This window comes from Podarcis raffonei, chromosome 4 (genome assembly GCF_027172205.1).
Source record: "Podarcis raffonei isolate rPodRaf1 chromosome 4, rPodRaf1.pri, whole genome shotgun sequence".
Taxonomy (NCBI): Eukaryota; Metazoa; Chordata; class Lepidosauria; order Squamata; family Lacertidae; genus Podarcis; species Podarcis raffonei.
The window spans coordinates 39,299,161-39,323,600 of record NC_070605.1 but is presented as its reverse complement, the minus strand read 5'-3'; the positions used below and the strand labels follow the sequence as shown (position 1 = coordinate 39,323,600).

Genomic DNA, 24,440 nt, shown 5'->3' with positions numbered 1-24,440 from the left:
ACAAAGCATGTATAGGTGGTGGCAAGTAGCCATTTCCCCAGTCTTAAATTCTCATTCTCATTCAGTCCTTCACATTTTCACACCGGTTTACACTTTCAAAACATCCTCATGACAATCCAGCGGCAATTTTTGGTCTTACTATGAATATACATATATTTATATGCAATTTTGCCTAATACACATTTTTGCAAAGCAATATTTGCTCACCTATGCATTTCCATGCACACTTTCCCTTAATCTATGCATATATATTTTTAACACGTTTTTTTGCTGGAAAACTGTACGGCAAAATTGAAGGAAGTGCAAGTTTTGGAATATGGTTGCATTTCACTTCATGTATTGTTTCAGAGAGTGCTGCTGTGGCAGGTTCACCTTTAAATGTGAACTAAATCAGATTTCATCCCCTCCGTTTGTAGCATCAAGGCAGCAGCCATGTGACCTGTAAGGAAGAAAATCTCCTTATTCTCCCTTTTTCTGGCATCTAGGTATTCGTAGGGATGCATGGAAAATGGAGTTCTCTCAACTGTGATCACAATGGTAGCAACTCCTCTTATTTGAGGTATGTGGTTTTCAGAACTCCCATGGTGATTTTCTGAGTCTAGCTTGGAAGAACTCCCGACCTCTGACCTTGCTGGCCATTGGCTGTCCATTCAGGCTATATGCAAGAATAATCGGAAAATCTACAGGCAAACCATATTATGTTCATAACCTCTCTCTCTCTTTCATGGAAAGCACACATATATCTTTCCTGGAGTCAAGGGTTTTATAAACTCAACAGAGGCAGTTTCCTTGATGAATAGAGGATATCATGGGGTTTCAAATGAGCAAATAAAGGCTGGAGGCAAGTAAATAATTCAGTGGAGAAAACGGCAAAGACGTGCCGTTTGGCCAAGATTTACACCCCTGTGAAGAAGCAGCAAAACAGATCCAGTCAACTGGAGAGAGCAGGAAGGACTGTTCTGCCACCATGAGATGTGTTGCATAGCAAGGGCAAGTGGTGTTTAGTACACAGACCGTTCGAGGGTGTTAATAGAGAGAAAATGAAAAAGAACTGAGCACTTTGGTTAATTTGCATGCTGAGCTGCTTGTTAGCATTTACAAGGAATTATACAATCATTATGAAAAAGACCCCACAGGGTTCCTTGCTATTTTATATGCCAACCGTTACATACATAACTACTAAAAAGCCTTGGTGAGAATTGTTTGTTTTGAGTAGAAATGATGGTAGTTTTGTATGTTACCTGAGTATGGTGGGGAAATCAAGTGTGAAATCCTAATTTGTTTTCTTTTGGATTAGTTAAAATTGCTTTTATTCTCAGTGCTTTCAGATGACCTGTTTGTTGAGCATTCATCCTGATTTGTTTTCAGGGAGACTAGACAACATTGGCTGTTACTGATCATTCATTGTGGTTTGTTCACAGGGAGGTTTTTAAAGCACATCCTTCCCCACCCCGAAGAATCCTGGGAGATGTAATTTACCCCTCACAGAGTTATAATTCCCAGATCAGTTAACGAAACTACAGCTGCTAGGATTATTTGTGGTGGTGGGTGGACAGCCTTTAAATGTCTTTTTGTGTGTCACACCAATCTTCAGCCTGGGCAAGATTCCAGGGATTCCCAGTACTTGCCCAATTTTAGTTTGCAGTTGGAAATGAGGCACAGCAGAAACTGTGGTGTCTTTATGATATTTGGTTTTGCTACACATACTTACGATGGCAGAGTTCATATCAGTAATACTTCAAGAGGATCCAAACAGACATCAAACATCATGCTCTGCCTGCTGCTTTGCTTCTCCATCACATAACTCCTAAATCACATTATTCTGGCTTTATCTGTTGAGGGAGAGAGGCCCCACCTATTTGCCATCTCACACCAAGTTCCTTTGATCTATTACTCTCTTAATGGCCCAACACCCAGGCTATCAGCTCCACAAAGGAAGTTTAAACTAGTTTAAATAGCTTTTAACACTTGCTGATTACAGGATTTAAAAGTGTCTAGCACACAGCTCAATACACATGAGTGTTAATTGGCCTTTAAACATATGCTGATTCAAGGGGATAAAAGTGTAATACACATGGTTCTGGGAAAGTCCAAAGTCTGCTTTGGGGGCCTTATCCGGGATCCTGGCTGGTTTTATCCGGCCCCTGTGGCAGTTTACTTATTGGGGTCAAATCCTTAAAAAAAGCTCAACAATTTTGGGGTAAAAATCTGAACAACTTCAATCCTAAAAAAAGCTCATCTCGCATGTTCACTTCATCAAATCTGGCCCTCTTTGAAAAAAAGTTTGGGCACCCCTGCCCTAAGCCTTAATTAAATTCTAACACCTGCTGGATCCAGGGATTATACAGGCCTAGCAGCCACAAACTCATAACAGTATGTTGTGTGTGATAGTGTGCCCCCAAGCAATTTGTAAACCTGCATAGTTGAAGTTCTAAACTGCATGGGGAGCACCCACAAATAAATCCTTCATATATTCACCCTCTGTGAGCTGGAGAGCAACAGAGGATGGCAACACACAGGGAGTAGTGACAGTGTTCACTATACTCCCTCTGCCTGCCCCCCACTTACATATCAGCAACTCACCCAACTAGGGTCAGTTTCAGTACCTTTCTGCAGTTAGTCCCAGAATAAGCCCCAATGCCATATTAGAGGATTTTAAACACCCATGGTTCTTCTGTGAGCATCTAGCCATGTTGCAGGATAACTAGCTGCATGCCCTATTTGCTGTTTTAAGATAAGAAGGGGATTGTTTGCTCCAGCGCTGAACCTAGGCCACCTGTGAACCACATTCTGCACAGCCCTCTTGGTTGCAATTGATGTGCCAGCTGGGAGCAAAATTGAGTGATCTCCAACCACCGCCTCACACAGAGACAAAATGCTGTCATTTGTTGGAAAAGGATGACATCTCAACAACAAAAGGGTTACCTCGAAAAAAATCCATTTGGATTCCTTGCAAACAAGTGATGCAGTAGTAAAAAGGATAATCTGGAAAGGCTGTCACTCTAGGTCAGGGATAGAAGATCAGTGCAAACTCATTTCTGAGCTGATTTAGAACTGTTTGTCTTGTGGTGAGGGGGCAATATGAGCTGGTCCTTGTCATCCAAAAGCTATCAATTTTCACGGAGCCCTTCTATAAATGCGTCAATTTTCAGAAACATTTTCCTATGGACTTTGATTCAAATTTATGCAAATCAGGGGTGACCATTGGACAGCTATGCCATCTTTAATTCAGTGAGAATGGAAGCACATTTGGCAAATATACTTTTGAAAACTGAATGCCTATGGTTGCATCTTAAAACATTTACATAAGATTGCCTAGATTTGAAGACCTGCTGCGCTGCCTGATCATTTTTTAAAAGGTGATGCCTTTCAATATATATATTTTTACACATTTTCCAAAACCATCATTCTAGCTAAGAGCTAAAATATGCCCAGTGAGTCTAGTATCTATTCAAGTCTTGTGCCTTCAGCAAACTGCTGATTTCATGGTATAAGTACTGTAGTTTTAAGTGTAGCTTCTCTATCTGCATGACTTTGTGTTATGCAGATTAAATTCCACGTAAAGCAAAATGTGAAGGTTGGTGAGTACATTGAGGGGTTGGCTGTTGAGGGGCAAGAGGGTTTCAAAATATCTACTAAGATTTCTAAGGGACGTGTGCATACCATTACATTGCCACGAGAGTTCTCCTAAAATTAAATTTGAAATAAACATAAGGATAAATTCTCAGATGAGATGTCTGAGGAATGTGGAAGGACAACAGAGAAAAAAAGAAGAAGGTTTTTTTAGAAAAGGAAAATCCATTAAGGAATACCCCATCTTTCTATATAGGTATTGCCAAGACAGCCAGGACGATGTCTACATGGAAGACACAGAAATCCTTATTGCCCTGGGACCACAATCCCCATCAACAAAGTCAAGGGCTTTTAGAGCTGATGAAGCCATAGATATTTGGTCTCTGTGTTTGGTCATTGACATGTGGTCTATACAGGCATCCTGTACACTCTGCTCACAAGGAAAATGCACACAATAGCAGGGAGAGTGTGGGTGAAAATGCAAAAACCCCTTCTTGCCATTTCCGCCACCCTACAAGGTTCATGGAGGCTCCCTATGCAATCTTGAACCCTGGATGATCTAGGTTCTAAACCACACAGCAAGTCTCCATGAGTGATCTTCTATCTTCAATATTCCACAGGGTGGTGATGGGAGCAGAGCACAGAAAGCTTGTTAGGTTTAAAAAAAAAACACACACACCCCAAATTTTACTATTGTTTGACATACATGGAACAGAAAGTTCCAGAGTTCAAACTTCCAGAGTTGCTGATCCCTTTTCAACTCACTTTAATCTCAGATTCACCCTTTGATCATGCAACCAACCAAACTGGAGGCAAAATACGTTCAGGAATTTTTCTTCTCAAAAACATACTTCAAAAACAGATTACGGTAGTCCTGTTTGCTCTACAGAGAAGCAAGTCTTCAATTTTTTTCTGCTCTTTTCTTCTGCATATGGAGCAGAACATTTTCTATCCCCATCCCTGATTAGCTTGTGAAGAGGGAAAAGTCCAACAGTTCTCTTAATTTAATCAACAATCAATTAATTAATTGCTTGGGGATTATTTTAATACAGTTATTCTTAAAACCAGTTTTTATCATTAATAGTGTTTTGACACTTTTGCACACTCTCACGTTGTGATATTGCTCCGAAGAAGTGCTTTCTTTAGGGGGGGCAATCTTGTGCAGCAGCAAAAAAATGTGTGTTTCTGATGCCATGCAAAATCTTACCCCCCCACAAAAGGGTTTTTTTCAGGGTGAGGATGAAGCAGGGGTCACATGACTCGCCTAGGAGCACATCCCAGAAGACATGCATCCCAGTTTTGGGTCTGAAAAAAATGGATGGTATGTAATAAACATGCCTTCAAGTTCTGCGGATTGAACATGAGGCAAATCAAGAACCAAGTTACTGAAGGGGATATGCCAGCCTTCTCCAAAATGGTTCTCTGCAACTCCTATCAGCTCTAGGCAGCCCAGACCTGCTATGAGCAGATGGAAGTTTTAGTCCACAACATGTAGGGAACACCAGATTGGAGGAGGCTAGACTATAACATCACCTCCTGCAGCAACTGTGGGTGTACCTACTTCTGTATTTTACTGACAGTGTATCGTTAGTACAGTGGTACCTCTAGTTACAAACTTAATTCGTTCCAGAGGTCCGTTCTTAACCTGAAACTGTTCTTAACTAGAGGCGTGCTTTTGCTAATGGGGCCTCTTGCTGCTGCTGTGCCGCCGGCACATGATTTCCGTTCTCATCCTGGGGCAAAGTTCTCAACTCGAGGTAACTCTTCCAGGTTAGCGGAGTTTGTAACCTGAAGCGTTTATAACCTGAGGCGTTTGTAACTCGAGGTGCCACTGTAATGGCCATTGTCAGAAGAGACACACTTCTCTATTGCTTATTTTAAACCAAGGCAGGCCTGATGTGGACAATCATTTCAGGCTTCAAAAGCCATTGTTTATGACAGAGGTCGGCAACTTTATCAGAGGACAGTGGATGCTCCGTCCGTCGGATGGGCCGGAGCGTGTATGCACACGCGCTCTTCTGGGTCGGAGCACCCGTGCGCATGCGAACAGGCGCCATCAACCTGGAAGGCGGTCCCTGCGCCACGCCGGTAAGAGAGGGGGCGGAAGGGGTCGCCATGGACCGGTTAGACAAGCCTCGTGGGCCACTACTGGCCCATGGGCCTTAGATTGCCGATCCCTGGTTTATGAAGTCAAGAATGAGCGCTGGGATGGCCCTCTCTTCCTCACCAGTTTAACTCCCCCACCTGCACCACATTCTCCTTCATGGTTATAGTAATAACTTTTGCGTTGGGAGGGAGTAAAAGGGTAGCCGGGAAGCTGCAAGAAATATGCATATTCCTTTGAAATTGCCAGCAAGCTAGCTTTTAATAGTCCGCTCAATTACTCCAATTGATTATGCAATAGTAGATGCTTTACTTCTAACAATCCTTGACCCTGCTTTATGTTTTGTAAATTGTTTTGACCTGATTGAAATGGGTCATGAAAAATGCTTTATTTTAAACTTTTCATAAGACAAGAGTTCATGATTATGTCTGAGCAGGCCAAACTCTGTCTTAATACAGTGCATCGAAATGGCACCTAAGTGGAGAAGCCTTCTTCCCTCACAATCAACCCTAGCTTCATGAATCATGGTATATCTGAACCTGGAACTATCATCAGATCTGGGATATAGTTATCGATCGGAAAACCACCCACAATCCAGGGAGATAAAAGACTTAAAAGGCAGAGAAAGAAGTTGTAGGACTTGGAAGTATTTCCCCGCGATTTCCTTGTACATTTTCTGGTAGGATTTTTGCAGTGCCGCTTTGAAAAACGGGCATTCTGATTGCTGCTACATATATGCTGCCTTTTAAATTGACGTTTTGGTTAATTCCGCACTGGCTTTTAATTTCCATTACATTCATGGTCTTTTAAAACACAGAAGGTGGCAAAGACATTATACACACACACATATATGTGTGTGCGTGCGCCAATAAATAAATATATAAATAAAATTAAAATGCTGTTACGTGCAGAGTACACAGGTGATTATGGCTAAACCTCAGCATAGGTCACTACCAGCACAAAGGGCAGGGCAGGAGAAATAAATGCAAATGGTAAGTAATTAGATGAAGATTAAATTACAGCATGCAAATGAGATGGAAGCAAAATAATTAAAGTCACCACATAAGTAAGATCAGAGGCAGTTACTCCAGGGGACCGGGAAAAGAAGAAAGTAAGTATGAAAAGGTCTTGTACTTATATTGATCAGCAAGTGTGCTTAGTTATAGACAGCCAGGATACTCAGGTGGAGTGGGTCCGTAACAGCTCATGTTGAAGAGGCTGCAAGGAAAACGGGTTCCTCCCTGCAGGATAGTTCTGTTGATTCTAGTGGAATTAATTTAATCTCAATGCCTCCGTGTTTTAATTATACAGCCTCCCTGTGCAAACAGCTATTGCATGTAATTAGAGCCAGGTTAATTACAGTACCAGTCAGTGGGAAGACAAGCGATGCCACCGCATGTTGTGAGGGGAAGCAGCACACTGGGGGACGATACAACCGTCTGGAACTGGGCAGCCAAGTGAGTGGAAAGAAAAGTTGACTACTTTTCAAATATATAAAAAAATTGTCCAGTAGCACCTTAGAAACCAACTAAGTTTGTTCTTGGTATAAGCTTTCATGTGCATGCACACTTCTTCAGGTACCGCTTTTTAGTTGAGCATAAACTAAAATATAATATCCCTCCCCACTTTCCAAGAAAGACAACCCTTCCATTTTATAGGGTGCCTGGGTATCTACTGTGTAACTGACCAAGATACTCTGTGCTTCAAGAAATCCAAACATTCCACATATTCATTTTCAGCCCCTCATCTATAGTGACCGATGAAGCTGGATAAGTACACTTATGTGTTATTTATCACCAATGGTGGTGTTTACTGAGCATCCTGGATTGAACTCCTGTTCTCAGTACAGTATCAAATGTGCAAGAATCACCCGTAAAATAAACGTTAGTTGTGCACTTCAAATCCTAACAAGGCAAATCCCATTAGGTATTCAAACATTTGGATTCTAAATATGCCAATCAGGATTCAGAAATTTGGTCACGGGGAAAAAACCCGCTACCACCTTTATATATTTACCCCTGAAATCCAGATTTGATCCCCCATAGCACCTAACTCTGGGTACTACCAAATCAAGTAGTGGTTCCATCGTTTGATTTCACTAAATCTTATTGGGTTTTTAAAAATCCAAATAAATTGTCAGGACTAGATTTAACCAATGGGTCTTATTAACAGATTCCCATCTCTCCTTCCCTTGTGTGCCCTCCATTCAGCCCCTGAGATGGATACATCTGTCAGATTCAATTCTTGTTTTCTTTCTTTCTTTCAACTCTTAAGAGTGGCATTCAGCTCAACTAAGTCTTTTGCGGCTGACAAAAGGGGAAGAAAGTAGCAAGGGTCTGGATTATCTCCATGGTATAAGAGGTAGCCGCAATTGTATTGCTGGAACCTGCAGATGTTCTGTCTAGTGCAGGGTTCTGACTTCAACAGTAGCTACGTAGATGTTTTGCAGGAAGCTGGGATCAGGAGCCCCTAATGCCTAGAGATTACAGATGCGCATCTGGTTTCTTTCCAATGTTTTTCCAGCATCTCAAAGATACATGGCTGTTTAAAATGCCTTTTGGCGCAACTTCTAATCACACATACAAACAGTGGTGCAGTAGTAAATGATGAAATGCAGAAATAGCCCCCGCCGTCACTCCCGCCAGCAGTATTGCAAAAAAGTCTCACCCTTTAAATTGTTGGCACAAAGAAGGAACCATAACATAATCACCATTGTTATTATTATTAAAAGTGCCATTGTTTGCAAATTATGCCTTTGATTTACTGAAAAACAGAAGTCCTGCAGGATGTGTGGCTACAACGCACAAATGCTTCCCCACCAAGATAATAGCAGCATGCAATGGGGCAGATGATAGCTACATCTGAGGCACTAGAGAGGTAGATACTTTAAGCTTTGCTTTCAGAATAACACAACCGGCAGCTGAAGTCATCTCTTATGACTCAGATGCAAAGGATGGGTAATTGCAACCCCAAGAACTACAATATTTATACAAAGGACTGAACATATTTTTCTCCAGCGAGCACTTTCAGCTGAATTAGGGCGGGGGGCGGTCATATTTTAAGCCTCTGAAAGAAGAGAGCAATGATTACTTCAGGGAAGATGTGCAAAGATTGCTGTTGGGATCCAAGGCAGCTCACCAACCAGCAGGAAGGGAGCGTTTTCCTTTTCCTTGTGGCCACGGCCTCTGAGGTAGCAAGAGTTCTTTTGGCAGCCCAGCTGCCATTTTATTTCTTCCATGGTGTCTCGAATGTGGCATCGTTCTAGGGTACCCTTCCATATGTTTTCCCTCTGGAAGGGCACCAGGTTAGGAAAAGCTATTCAGGGGTATGTGGGGAGGGGAAATGGTGGGTGTCTTTTTCGCCCATCTATGAAATTAAAAGACGCCTGCTTCTTGGGAGAAAAGCAATGACAAACCTAGACAGCATCTTAAAAAGCAGAGACATCACCTTGCCAACAAAGGTCTGTATGGTAAAAGCTATGGTTTTCCCAGTAGTGATGTATGGAAGTGAGAGCTGGACCATAAAGACTGATCGCCAAAGAATTGATGCTTTTGAATTATGGTGCTGGAGGAGACCCTTGAGAGTCCCATGGACTGCAAGAAGATCAAACCTATCCATTCTGAAGGAAATCAGCCCTGAGTGCTCACTGGAAGGACAGATCCTGAAGCTGAGGCTCCAATACTTTGGCCACCTCATGAGAAGAGAAGACTCCCTGGAAAAGACCCTGATGTTGGGAAAGATGGAGGGCACAAGGAGAAGGGGATGACAGAGGACGAGATGCTTGGATAGTGTTCTCGAAGCTTCCAGCATGAGTTGGACCAAACTGCGGGAGGCAGTGGAAGACAGAAGTGCCTGGCGTGATCTGGTCCATGGGGTCACGAAGAGTCGGACATGACTAAATGACTAAACAATAACAGCAATGAAGATCAGAAGTGCAGTCTGGGGGCACTCATGGAACCACCTGTGCCATTGGGGACTCAAGCACCTTCAATGGCTTGATCATCCTGGTAGCCCTCCTCTGCCCACGTTCCAGCTTGTCAACATCCTTCTTATACATCTGGTATTAACAAATGACACCGTAATGTGCAGCTGCATTATGGAGAGCAGAGCACTACAATCCTCTCCCCATCCTTCCCTCCCTAGCCGTAGCCCAACCGTGTTCTATGCCTTGGCAATAAATATGTCGCTCCTAGAGTGAATTGAGAGATTCGTTGCAATTTGATATAAGCTTGGGGAGTAACCAAAGAGCTCCAAGATTAAGCACACCTCAGTCGACTGAACTGCAGTTACAACTCCATTAATTATCAGGTTTACAGATAGCCTTTGATTTATTACGAAAGGCAGTGAAAGATACACAGGGCAACTGAACTATGACAGAACAGTCATTAATAGAGCTACTATGTCAAATTCAGATTAAGAACCTCAAGTTTATCTAGGAAATCACAAAAGGTCAGAGGTCATTTAACACCACCTTCTATCCATCATCATAATGTATAAGGCATTCCAGAACAACAAACAAATAGATATCCATGTTTTTCTTCTTGGAGTGGGAGAGAGGAGGAGGGTAGATTCCCACACCTCCCTGGCATTATGCCATGATGGTTTAAGGACAGCCTTATCCTAGCCACCCCAAGTTGGTCACTCAGATCATTTGGTTCCCCAAGAGCCAAAAGCACAACAGATGTCATTGAGGAATCATGCCTTCAGTGTTGTGAGCTCATATCTATGGAACTCCCTCCACCAAGAAGTTAAGCAAGCAACATTCACTACTGAGTTTCAGGTGCCTGTTCAGAATGGTTTTTTTCCAAGCCTTTGAACACTTAATGCTTTTCATATTTTTCTTTTTTTCTGGAGTTTTTAAATACTTGAGGTTTTGGAGGTTTATGTTTTAGATTCTGTTTGTTGCATACGCTATTGTTGTAAGCTGCTTGGAGAACCAAATGGTGAAAAGCTGATATAGGTTTTTGAGTGAATAAATAAAATTGTAAAAGGGTATGTAGTGCAAAATCTGTGAGCTAGTAAATATGAAGTTTGATTGTAGGGAATTAATCACAATATAAATTTATTTTCAAAGGAAGGAAAAACCAATTGACATACAAATTGTAATAATTCCTAAGATCTTAATGCTTCATCAGTTTTATTTTAATGCAGTGTCCATTCCTGGAACATGCAAAGGAAGACGAAGAACATTAGCTGAGTCTTAGTCAATGGACAGGATGATGAATGCAATTTTTAAAACATCAAACACCTTGATACTGATAGTTTTGATTGGAACCTCCCCACCTAATATTTGCAAAGAGATGAAGTGTCCCATTCAGTGCCAGAGGATTATAGTGCTTGTAGCCTAACTGTAAACTTGTTGGAAAATGCAAGGGCCAAACTAATATTAAAACCCTGGAGCTCCCAGCTTATTAGAGAATCGGTTTAACAAAAAGGCCAGAGTTCAATTAGCACTACCTCCTGTCTCTAATCATCACATCTTACTGTGAATTTCACATTTTTATTGGTTCTTCCCTATGAAAGGTTCCCTTATTCCAGTACAACGGACAGTAAAACCAACAGATACTGTTCGCCTTGGGGCCTCATCTGTACAAATTTGTTATTATATTATATTATATTATATTAAATTATATTAAATTAAATTATATTATATTATATTATATTATATTATATTATATTATATTATATATTATTATATTATATTATATTATATTGAACCGCCCTGAGATCTACGGATAATGGCTGGTATACAAATTTAATAAGCAATGATAATGGTAATAATATAGGCTGCAGCCACCACTTCTTTCAGTACAATCCATGACTTGAACTGAGCCACCAAAAGATTCTGGAAGTAGGTTAAAAAAACCCATAGTTAATCTGGGAATATTGGGAAAGGGGCTGGGAGTACAAAAACACTTTTTCTATCCTTTTTGAAATTTCATTGCCTAGGCAGCAACGAGGTGCCCTTTTTGCTCGTAGAAACTAGAAGAAAGTTTGAAGCTGAAAATGAAGGGGGAAGTATGTGGAACAAAAATGGGGACAGTTTGGAATACAACTACCCAGCGCTGGCACTCTTCTGCTTCCCATGAAGAGTGGCAGCAAATCCAATTCGGGATCACATTGGGTAACCATCTGGGCCCCCTGCTGCATGCCTGGCTCAAAGCTGCAAGGCATGTGGCGATTATGAAGTCAATCCATTGCACAATTGTTAATGTCAAAGAGGCAGCAAAAATGTAGAACTGTTTTGTTCTATATTTGGGTATGCTCTCCGCTAGCACGCAACAGGGAGGGATCACTTTTCACTCTGGTCTGAGGAAAGAACATCGTCTTGAAAGCACCTGGACTGCATATCAAGAGTCTCTATGCTATTAAGTACTTCTCTGGTTTATTCAAATTTTTTAAAAAATTACCAGTTGACATGCACATGCATGCATGCCATGTAATTTTTCTACACTCTCATTACTTGACTGGCAGCTAAATGTGCCTACTGAATCCACAGAAATAGCCTCTGACTTTTGAACAGCCTAGTGTGCAAAAAGCTAGGAGTCTCTCTCATTATTCTGTCCACTTTTTCCTCTGGTCACACCTGCCACTGGCATGCATTACTCAAAATTCATTTCTATGAATGCACAGAAGCAACTTCAACGATGAACTGCATTTTTATGTTGTGAACCCTGTGATCTTTGGGTGAAGGGCGGTATTCAAATTTAATAAATAATAATAATGGTAATAATTAGCTACACTACTCCTGTTGTATGGTACTGGGGGGGGGGGAAACACCACTCACCCACCATCAATGCACTTTCTAGAATAGCCTTCTAAAGAAAGGAAAAGGAAGCAAACTGTCCACAAAAGGTGGAACATGAGCAAAAAGACAATATAGGCTTGTTCAAGCATTGTGAACACCTGAAGGTTTAAAATGTACAGGGAGTTCCTGTTAGTAGGTAGACTTGAGTGTATTCAGCAGAGTGATTCACATCTTGTAGACCAAGTGAGATCTCGCTACACCACACAGGAACCCAAAAATGTACGGCTGTTTGTTCTACAGTTCTGTTGGCTACTTGTAGATTTGCTTCCACTTGATAAAACAATATTATGTTAGGTTGCATTGCTAAATTTTACCATAAGAATTCGGTTACAGCAGGCAAACAACTGTATAGAAACACTGTTCCAAGTGTAGGAAAATTATAGTTGAGCTAAGGTTTTCTAGAATGCAGCAACAGATATTATTTGCTTTCTTCTTCCCTTGTCATCATGAATTGGAGCATTTCATACAGACAAATATTGTAGGCTGCTAAATTTTAATCAAGTTTTGATTTCCTTTATACAGTTAAGTGTAGCGACAGTCAACATATTTCACCCATCTCCTAGAGAGCCAGATTTGTCCATGGCTGAATAATCCAGAACTTAGTCTGGGCACAAGCAGAAAACACATAGAGATATCTCAATTTCTAGTCCTATGCAAAAGGCAGGAGTAGACAGCTTATATTCAGAATCTGAAATTGATTTAGTTCTGTAACATGATCACCAATGCAGAACGCAATTCTCTGGGCTTGGGTTAACAAGACTGAAAAAAAAAATCTGACATGCTTTTGAAAAGTTAAACTGCATTACCATCTCACACGGAAATGTAATAAAAACGACTGTACATGCATCTGGAAAACTCTAGGTTTTGGAAAGCCCTAGTAATACGATGAAAATATTTTTGCATACCATTAGATGTTTTGTCATTTCAATGCTTTTCCTAAGACAGGATGCCTGAATTGTTGTCTGGTCTTCGTCAGCATCTTATCTGAACTATCCAATGTTAAGCAAGTACTGACATTTCCCCAGGTTGCCATGAACTCTACAGCAGGGGTAACTAATGAGGGACCAATAAGATGTTGCTATACTAGAACTTCCATCAACCCCAACTGGCATTGCCAATAGCATGGATCTACCACGGGATGCGGGTGGTGCTGTGAGTTACACCACAGAGCCTAGGGCTTGCCGTTTGGAAGGTCGGCGGTTCGAAACCCCACAATGGGGTGAGCTCCTGTTGCTCGGTCCCTGCGCCTGCCAACCTAGCCAGTTCGAAAGTTGTTTCCTGCTTGGCAGGGGGTTGGACTCGATGGCCCTTGTGGTCTCTTCCAACTCTATGATTCTATGAAAGCATGCTGTGCAAGTAGATAAATAGGTACCGCTCTGGCGGGAAGGTAAACGGCATTTCCATGTGCTGCTCTGGTTCGCCAGAAGCAGCTTAGTCATGCTGGCCACATGACCCGGAAGTTGTACACCGGCTCCCTCAGCCAGTAAAGCGAGTGCTGCAACCCCAGAGTCGTCCGTGACTGGACTTAATTGTCAGGGGTCCCTTTACCTTACCACTGGAGGGCACCATATTGGCCACACCTGCTCTATGGTAAAACAACAAAAACAACCTATTTCATGAGCCCAGTCCATCCCATCCTTAAAAATGTAAAACCAATGCAACAAAAAGTTTCAGTCCAAACCTGGAAGAACCAGGAGAAATGACCAGTATTTATAGAAAGCTACTTTGGATAATGCAGTCTATATTTCATCACAAGATGACCAACATAACCAAAGTGGTTAGATGACAGCTGCATCTTCAGACAGAAATGTTTATCTGCTGGGAGTCTGCATTGAGTAAAACACCACACTCCATGCTGCCTCCTCTTGTTGAGCTGCAGCAGATAAACAGTTCACTCTGATGGATAGTTCACAGCTTCAATTGTAACTGAATGAAGAGTTAGCCTTGGTATATTTTTCTTAATGCTGCCAGTATAGTATTTCCTGCAAAATAAGTTCGGAATTATTCTTAACCCATTTCTCATTAATGATCTTCATAACGATTAACAAGTGATGTGGCAGGATCTTCAATAGCCCATAGAAGTTGCTACCTTCCAACCACTATAAAGCAAGTATGCTCAAGTGAAGAGGAAGCTTTCATTAACATTTTAATGGGCTACAGACAGCTCACTTTACGATGAACTTCTTTTAAAAAATAAAAGGAGTCAAGCCCTATAACTATCAGCTGATACGTATGCTGAAAGTTGCCCTTATATACATTTTAAACACACATATAATCCACTTTGCATTTCAAGAGTGACATCAAGCAAATCTGTTTAGTAGGGAATTTTTATAAGGACAGAGAGCTGAAACTAGTATTGGTAACAGACTAAGATATGCTTCTGCAATAAAGAAAGCATTTGGAAATATATTTTAGCATGGCCTTGATGAAGGACACACCACTATGATGACAGAAGTTAGCTATAGCTTTCCAATAGCTATCTTTAACCTAGAGAAGAACTGGTTGTAAGCATGCAATTTACAAGTTTGCTTTCAAAGTTACGGGTAGGAAAAAACAAATTATGTTGATAAATGTTTTGTAGTACCTTCAACTGCAACTGAATTCAAAGCTCAGTATCAATTATAAATTAGTAAATTCAAGAGTTGAGGTGAATGACTTTCTGCAAAAATTCCACCAATGTGTAACTTCTACTGGCTCAACGCTTTAGTGCTTCAGATTTTTAATACTCAAATACTTAACTATAAGAACTATTTCATGGAGCTATGATTTTTTAAAAAAAACAACACACACACACCACAGTACATTGATTTCTTTGCCCTAAATAAGTGAACCAGATAAAACACTATATTGAAGAATGAAATGCAATTCTCATGATATATAAAAGTAATACTCCTATTGCTAGAACAATTGAAAGAATAACATATTTTTTTAAAAAGAGCCCTACCTTCCTACCTGAAAACAGGCCTCTGAAGCAGCTGATGACGATAGGAAAAGAACATACTATAAACATGTTTTGATAAATTTAGAAGGCAGTGGGGACAGAAAAGGATACTCTGCTTCAACTGCTGTTGATTCTGAAATGATGATGATGATGATGATGATGATAATAATAATAATAATATATTTATACCCCACCCATCTGCCTGGGTTTCCCCAGCCACTCTGGGCGGCTGCCAACAAAATATTAAAATATAATAGTCTGTTAAACATTAAAAGCTTCCCTAAACAGGGTTGCCTTCAAATGCCTTCTAAAAGTCTGGTAGTTGTTTTTCTCTTTGACATCTGGTGGGAGGGCATTCCACAGGGCGGGTGCCACTACCGAGAAGGCCCTCTGCCTGGTTCCCTGAAACTTGGCTTCTCGCAGCGAGGGAACCAGCAGAAAAATTACAAGAAAAAGGAATTGGGATAAACACTACAAAGAACTTCCAAGTGTTATAAGCTATCTGACAATGGAATAGAATGCATTGGAAGGTGGTGGATTTTCCTGTTAGAGGTTTTTAAAGCAGAAGCTGGACAGCCACTTATCACTGATAAGTGGCCACTGCTATCATAGTAAATTTTCTGTACCAGGAGACAGTTGGAGTAATGACCTTTGGGACCCCAATTATATGATTCCGTTTCCAGGTATTTCAATACAACCCATGACTTGGACTGAGCCCAGTGAGGGCTGTCACCCTACCAGAAGTGCCATTGCCACTGCTCTTTTGCAAACTTACCTTGTAATGGTTGGAATGACTCACAGTATTGAATCTATTGGGCCCTAAGCAGTGCTATGACAATGCATGTTAATGCCTATGGCAAGAACTACAGGAACTACACTTTCCATGGTTCTTGCCACAGATACTGCTGTATATTTTCAAAAAAATGCCTAGTGGCAAATTCTGTAAATCCCTTTCTGTCATGCCTACATGTTCAGTTAAATTTGAAAGAGGGGTCCCAGTGAGGAGGGAGTCTTGAACTAGACCTCTTAGGTGGCAAATCAGAGAGATTTAGATCACATCTTAATGAATCTCTATATGGGGGTGGGAACATACATAAAACCAATGCCCAATCCACTCATACTGCTTGGGTCCAATTTATTTTGCTTACTATGCAGAAATAAATGAAACAACTTCTTCTATCCACCCATGCATGTTTAGAATAGTTCAACGCAAATTTTCTACTTTCACATTTCTTCAAACTGACATTGGCACATATATAAGTATTAAAAACAATGTTTGTGTTTAAAATGCAAAACCACTTATACATTTTTAAGTAACAAAAATATGAATATGTGTTTAGTGTTTCAACACAAGACCTTAAAACAGTGTATCAAATTCATCTTTATTGAAACTTTATAGTCTGCTCTAAATTCATTAATCTCCCTATACATACCTCATCCATTTTTCTTAGCTCTGTGCTCAAAACACAAAATCATGTAGGCAAACGTGCACCTAAATCACGCTACACCTCTTTACATATAGAACTGAAATGCATTTGTTTTGTACAGGCACAATTGACTTAGCCAGGCTTTTTACATAAAAGCTACATCTTAGTACATAATTTGCATTTCAAGGTTACTTGCCATTTATTTTGCTACTTACCTTCAGCAATAAACTTGAAACTCTGTTCAAAGGCCTATTTGCATTTCTATAAACCCCATGGAACCTTTAACATTGTTCCACATAATAAGGATGAAAACCAATGAAATGTAGGCTTGTAGAACTATCTACACCTCCCACTGGCCTGTTATTGGCAGCATGATAGGACCTCCCCACTTGTTTGCAGGTCTAAATAAGACACATTAGGTGAAGCCAACCTTTTACTACATTTGAGAACAAAGCAGCAAAGTAACTGGTCGATGCATCTTGCAACGTAAATGAAAAGACTGAACGTAGGAGCCCTTTATGACTACGGGATTACACATAATTGGGCCAAAGAAATTAGCTAAAAAATACTAAATATGGGAAATTCAGGGGAAACTGCATCCAACTGGGTTCCCTGTTAAATTGTTTTCTACACTCACGTAAGTAATGGAACAAAAACAAACAGCTTATCCATTATTTTTGCTACGTTGTTTTTATTTCTCTTTCTGTAGTACATGAAGTCACTCTTTACCTTTTCAATATTCCAATTTTTACTTCTGGTATGCCTGATTAAGCGAATGACCAAAAAAATCTGATTCAGGTAAGAATCACTGGTATGAAAGTGAATCCTGAAAAGTTGTGCTCCACTGTTTTAAATGGCAAGGTAACGATTTAGGCTAGCATTAACCCAGGACAATAGCAAAACCATCCATTTATGAAGTAGGCAACACCTTCCAGCATTTCTTAAAAGGCAACAAATCAGTAAATGAGAATTTGGTTTTTACTGTTCTACAAGCATTCATGGCTGTAGCCAAATGCAAGACCCCATGTCTTCTCTTCTCCCTTCCAGTAATATCTAAGATTACAAAACACATGATGCAATGTCATTGCAATGCAACTTTCCATACTCCAAAAAGCAGCAGCCAATCAATGAAGCTGCCGAGTGAGGGAGATTGGACAAACTCACAGCAGTAAATATTATAGGGTTAGTTAGGTAGAAACAATTCAGAGGAATAGCTAAGAAAAATTCGTTTCAATTTCACCATTATACCCCCATCCGAGTTGAATAAAAATACATAGAAATTTCAAAATACACAGAAATCTGTGGTAGACATATTTACTGTAGTAAAGCATTAAGAAACACTGTTCTCTACAAATTTGAGTTTTACTACTATTCCCATTTCCTTTGCCTCATTTTTTCTACAATAAGAGAAGGGAAAGCATTCACTGAACCTAAATCATATAAGCTAGAAATCCATATGATATAAAACAGTTATTAGAAAAGTCATATTACTTTTGATCATCAATTTACAGGTGAGAAGTCAAACATAATGTTCCCTGGGATTGATATACACTCTTCTATTGTCTGGCTCAGGATGCTTCTTGCTGCTCCAGTCTTTGCAATTTGTTTGCTTGAAAGCTGGGCACATTTGCTGATGGCTATCCTGAGCCAAGGAATTTTCTTCTTCATAGCTCAGTTGCCTGCAGTTTACCATCTTCTAAAAAAACAAAATAGATGATTAAAGTATGATACAAAAATCTATCTGGCTTCTTCATCATATTGCTTTCTTCTTAAAAGGTATGTCCTTGAATGACAATACTCAAACTAGACGTACTAATTGCTGTGGAATCCTAAATAATAAATAAATACAATTACTTAATTTATAGTATAATGATATGGACTATCTGTAACTTATACTTTCTTCAATATAATGCACATTCAGTACCATTAATATTTGTCAACATGCAATTTAAAACAGTATTAAGACAGCTCAGTAAAAGAAAAAACAAATATTGAATGAAGGCCTATTCTCCCTTTTACAGTATTCTTCAAAACTTAGTATTATTTAATAGTTGAAAAGCTTCTTTTAAGGCCCACATTTATTCTGCATATGGACATAATCTTCCATACTAAGTGATATAGTAAAGGTAAAGGTAAAGTTAAAGGGACCCGTGACCATTAGAAGAAGAGGAGTTTGGATTTGATATCCCGCCTTTCACTCCCCTTCAGGAGTCTCAAAGCGGCTAACATTCTCCTTTCCCTTCCTCCCCCACAACAAACACTCTGTGAGGTGAGTGGGGCTGAGAGACTTCAAAGAAGTGTGACTGGCCCAAGGTCACCCAGCAGCTGCATGTAGGAGCGGAGGCTCAAACCCGGTTCCCCAGATTACGACACTACACCACACTGGCACTACACCACATTAGGTCCAGTCATGACTGACTCTGGGGTTGTGGCGCTCATCTCGCATTATTGGCCGAGGGAGCTGGCGAACAGCAGCTTCCGGGTCATGTGGCCAGCATGACTAAGCCGCTTCTGGTGAACCAGAGCAGCGCATGGAAACGCCGTTTACCTTCCCGCTGGAGCGGTACCTATTTATCTACTTGCACTTTGACGTGCTTTCAAACTGCTAGGTTGGCAGGAGCAGGGACCGAGCAACGGGAGCTCACCCCGTTGCGGGGATTTGAACTGCCGACCTTCTGATTGGCAAGTCCTAGGCTCTGTGGTTTAACGCACAGTGCCACCCGCGTCCCAAGTGATATAGTAGTGACAATTTTTTTTACCAAGGGGTCATCTGAAGCAAAAACCCAACAGTGAAGAATGTGTGGCACCTGCTCCCTCTGCTTGATTCAGCAGTCCATGTGACCTCTTCCTTGAGTGTTTTTCAGGGGAAAGGCTGAGTTGCACAAGGTTGAGTTTATGCATACTATCTTGTTTGCCCTTGGTTAGAGGTGAGGAATCCAGCATTCTGGGAACCATTCCTAAAGACCAAGCTGTTCAGCACAGGAGAGGTTGCGATACTGTGCAAAGTGTGGAGAGGACATTACATAACTGGGGTGCCACTACTGAAAAGGCACTTCCACTGGTAGGTACATGTTGGGAGTGGCTATCCTCCAAGTAGCCTGAATCCAAGCTAGGGCCCTAAAAGTCAAAACCAACACTTTGCATTGAAGGTAGAAATATGAAACTGTTATTCAGAAACAGGGTATTTTCTTTTCTTCTGGCTCCATGTCCTCCTTCTCATTCAAAACTCAGGTTTATAAAAACTTACAGCACCTTGCATTTCACCCAGTTTTGAACACCAGGCAACTGTTTGCTGCCTAGATGGGAGAAAGGCAAGTAGCAGATTCTAAGCCACTGCAAACATCTGGATCCTAAGACTCAAAGAAGACTGATCAATGTGGAAAAGTGGGGAAGGTCTGAGAGTAGGCATTGTGGTTTCTCTCTCAGCAGTGCTTCGAGCAGAAGGATTCATCAGTAGACGATCTGTGGCATAATCTTTTGCTGCTGAAATGTTTGCACCAGCTGTGGCCAGTGAAGAAGTAGCAGGCACGACACTGGCAGTACTCCAGGCCACTTGCACATCGGGACTTTTGCTGGGTGCCAAACTTACTGAGATTGCTGTGATGACCAGTGTTGGGGCAGTCCCTACATGCTTCAAGAAATAACATCTTCCTGACACTTAAGAGCTAATGCTGAGGACCTGCCAAAGATTCATCCATGTTGTAGGGAAGGTCTAGCCTCCCCACAATGCAGGGCCATTTCTGTAGGCAGCCCAGTATTAAGAGAACTTCTGCCCCAAGTGAAGACTATCATCTTTGCTGGCTGTCCAGAAAGTCAAGTTTTTGTTTTGTATCAGTTGAAGTTTGAAATTAACTATCACTCTGCTGTGCTTTTAGTTACTGCTGAATTGTTTTCTGTTTGCGTAGTATTATTTTGTTTTTCTATGGAAGTTTGATGAAAGGCACTAAATATTTTTAAAAAAAATATATAAGGAAAACATCTTGCCTTAAGATAGGTATGAATGTGCCTTATACCACAATCACATGCAGCTACAGCAATGTACAAAGTAAGAATGCATTTATGTCTTCTTATCACCTGGTATCATTCCACAAAATAATATAGAAAACAAAGAGAATTTCATAAGCACTTTGATTTTAGAAGAATTGAGAAGGATTTATTTTTTTTTAAGTTCTATGGTACTTGGTACTTGCACACAAGTATCTCCAAACCTCAGAAATGAATACCAACCCCCTACCTCAACCCAACATTGGCTTAATCTTTAACACGGAAAGCAAACACAAGTATCTTGCTTGCAGCTCATCCTTACATAATTTTGGGCAACTATAGTGAAGCAGCTTTGTATTCTGTAAAGATTCCAATATGCAAAACTATTTTAACTGTAGTTTTAGATGCAATGAATTTGCAATAGTTAATGCAAAACCAATCAGCTTTCATTACAAGTGGATGCCAAAACTTAACAATGCCAGTCTCTTCTTTTGCTAGCCAAACATTAGAGCATCACTTGATTCTGATGGAGTCATACTGCTTTCTGGATTGGTCGTCATATTTTGTCTGGGTTTATTCTACTTCCTTTGATATTTTATAATATAAGCCAAACATTTTTTGCTTCATAGTGTACTAAACAAACACTATTCAGTTCTACAATACTGCACGATTACTTCTGAATGGTGTGTGCTGGGGGCCTGGCTAGACTGTATTTAGTCACTATTAGATGATGTCTAGAACTTTTAACCAGGCAGCTTGACCCCGAACCTCGTTTTGCTCACAATATTCTTTCACATCAGTATTTCAGGGGCTTCAACTGCTAGTGGGTGAACAAAAGGATTTACACAATCTTATACTGGAAACTTCAGTGACCAGAAACTTGCATGCCTTTGATAGATTTTCTTAGTCAGAATGCAATGGTGACCATGTTGTTGACTGCGCAGGCTAGCAAGATTACTGCCTCATATTGTTAGGGCTAACTCTAGCTTTTTCTGGAGTGGCTGCATTCTTCCGATCCTGTTGGTTTCTATAGCCATAGAAGAACCTAACAGTAGATTTGGGTGGCTAAATAACAATACAGAATGTGGGCTCCTGAAAAGCCAATTAATGTGGTACAGAAATCCATTATGAGTTAAGCTGAATCAAAGTATGTGGCCCAGACTTTTTCATTACTTTCAGTGGGTAGTGGGTGAGCATTCCTTTGAATGGGGGTGAAATTAAAATAACTTTTGTGTAGGCTTATAATAAAGTTGAGGGATGCGGGTGGCGCTGTGGTCTAAACCACTGAGCCTAGGGCTTGCCAATCGGAAGGTCAGCGACGGGGTGAGCTCCTGTTGCTCGGTCCCTGCTCCTGCCAACCTAGCAGTTTGAAAGCACGTCAAAGTGAAAGATAAATAGGTACCACTCCGGCGGGAAGGTATAAGGCGTTTCCATGCACTGCTCTGGTTCACCATGCTTAGTCATGCTGGCCACATGACCACCAGCTATACACCAGCTCCTTCAGCCAGTAAAGCGAGATGAGCACTGCAACTCCAGAGTCATCCATGACTGGACCTAACGGTCAGGGGTCCCTTTACCTTTACCTTTAATAATAAAGTTGACTGAACAAGTATTTCTCCCACCTTCCCCTGCCCACCCCTAAAGATTTGCTGCCACTCTGCCATGAGTCTTAGTAGAACTCTAGTGGGGATTGGGTTGCAGAAGATTTACTACCTGCAATTCCTTCAACACTCACTTCCAAGTATTTTAAAAGGGACATGTAATGAAGTTCATGAGCGTGCACCCTTCAGACTTGACAAGACACACATACATTTACTCAGATATATAATGCAATCTGAGGTTCGTTCTCAAAGAGGACTCCAGTTTGGGATAAACCCATAAAAGCCTTTAGAGGTTCAAGAACCTGATTAAACCCTCATATGGGAATTAAATAGATTAGTGTAATTACTTAGAAGTCTGGCTGGCAGAAATATACTATATCAATTGAGTAACAAAATAATGTCTTATGTCAACTGAATATCTTCTATAGATCAATTTGTATTAAGCAACATTAAAAGATCCTTTTACTTTGGAAGTATGCTTCATCAATAACTTACTGGAAGAATTATTTCTTTCTGAGACAAGGAAAAAGCTCTTTCTTCATATGAAGACGGAGGCTTGTGTGTTGGTGGAAGATCAATCCTGCATTGGAAAACTTGGAGTTTAGTCACCACTATTGGAGAAATAATTGAATCAAGTGTAGATTACAGCTGTAAACAAGTAAAATGGAAACTTCCCTGGTCATATAATAGGAAATGCCATTAATATAAAATTGCAAGTATCCCACTTGCCAAAAATTCTTAAATTGCATTGGTTTGAATAACTCAACAGATTTGTCAGGCATTACCTGTATAAAGAGAAACAGAGCACATCGTATAAGAACAGCCCTGCTGGATCAGTCCAGTGGCCCATCTAGGCCAGTGACCAAACAGATGCACCTGGGAAGACTGCAAGCAGGACCATAAGCACAAGAGCACTCTCCCCTCCTGCAATTTCCTGCAACTGGTTTCCAGAAGCACTGCTGCCTCCAACCCTGGAGTATAGCCATCTTGGCTAGTAGTCATTGGCAGCCTTATTCTCCCTGAATTTGTATAATTCTCTTTAAAAGCTATCCAGGTTGGTGGCGATCACTGCTATTTGGGGGAGAGAATTCCATAGTTTAACTATGGAAAAATTACTTTATTTTACCTGTCCTGAATCTTCCAACATTCAGCCACATTGAATGTTGAGGAGTTCTAGTCTTATGTTTGGGGGCTGGGGGAGCTTTTAGCTTGCAACTTTCTCCATGCCATGTCTGATTTTACAACCTTCTATCATGTCACCTCTTATTCGCCTTTTCTCTTAACCAAGAAGTTCCAAAGGCTGCAATCTTTCCTCATAAGGGTATCGTTCCATCCCAATGATATTTGGTTGCCCTTTTTCTGATCCTTTTCCAACTCTTCAATATCCATTTTGAGGTGAGGTGACCCAAACTGTAAACAGTATTCCAGATGTAGCCGCACCAGAGATTTCTATAATGGCATTAGGATATTGGTAGTTTTATTCCTTTCCTAATGATCGCTAGCACACTCACTCAATATCTTCAATGAGCTATCTACTATGACCCTCAGGTCAGCTGAATGAAGTTCACAGAACTAGTTTACAAAATCTCTGAAAGTAGTGCTTAACATTGCTGGATGAACTGAAGGTGAATTAAGGGGTAGAACTATGCATGATTTCTAGATCATCTTCATGTTTATCTCTCCCACACCCACACCTACCCAGCAGGAAACAGAGACTCATTCTTTTTTTCTTTTTTAATTAAAGCTAAAAGCCAATAGAATATCTATAAAGAAAGTCAGAAAGATGCTAGATTTTGAATAGCCAGTAAGAGACTATTGAGAAATTAAAAGGGAAGCACTATGATTTCTTAAACCTAACAACACCTTTATTGTACGTCTAGGTGTACAATGTATAGAGGCAGGTATACAATATTATTTTAGGGGTTCCACCCACCCACCACCAACATATTCAACAGAAACATAAAAGCCAAACTTTACAAATAACAGACAATTAGCCTTTGCT

The 24,440-nt window shown here is 40.6% G+C and overlaps 1 protein-coding gene across 2 annotated transcripts in view; it reads right to left on the bottom strand.

Moving 5' to 3' along the window:
- Positions 1-16,789: 16,789 nt before the first annotated feature.
- The window catches only part of NECTIN3 (nectin cell adhesion molecule 3), a 42,116-nt gene continuing 34,465 nt past the window's right edge, over positions 16,790-24,440 (bottom strand). The window contains exons 7-8 of one of the 2 annotated variants that reach the window (XM_053386300.1): positions 22,934-23,018; positions 16,790-18,549 (exon numbers count right to left, since the gene is read on the bottom strand). In XM_053386300.1, coding sequence (XP_053242275.1) covers positions 18,373-18,549; positions 22,934-23,018 — 262 coding nt within the window. In that variant the 3' untranslated portion in view covers positions 16,790-18,372. The remainder of the gene's footprint in view (positions 18,550-22,933; positions 23,019-24,440) is intronic. The other variant, XM_053386301.1, reaches the window with a different exon arrangement.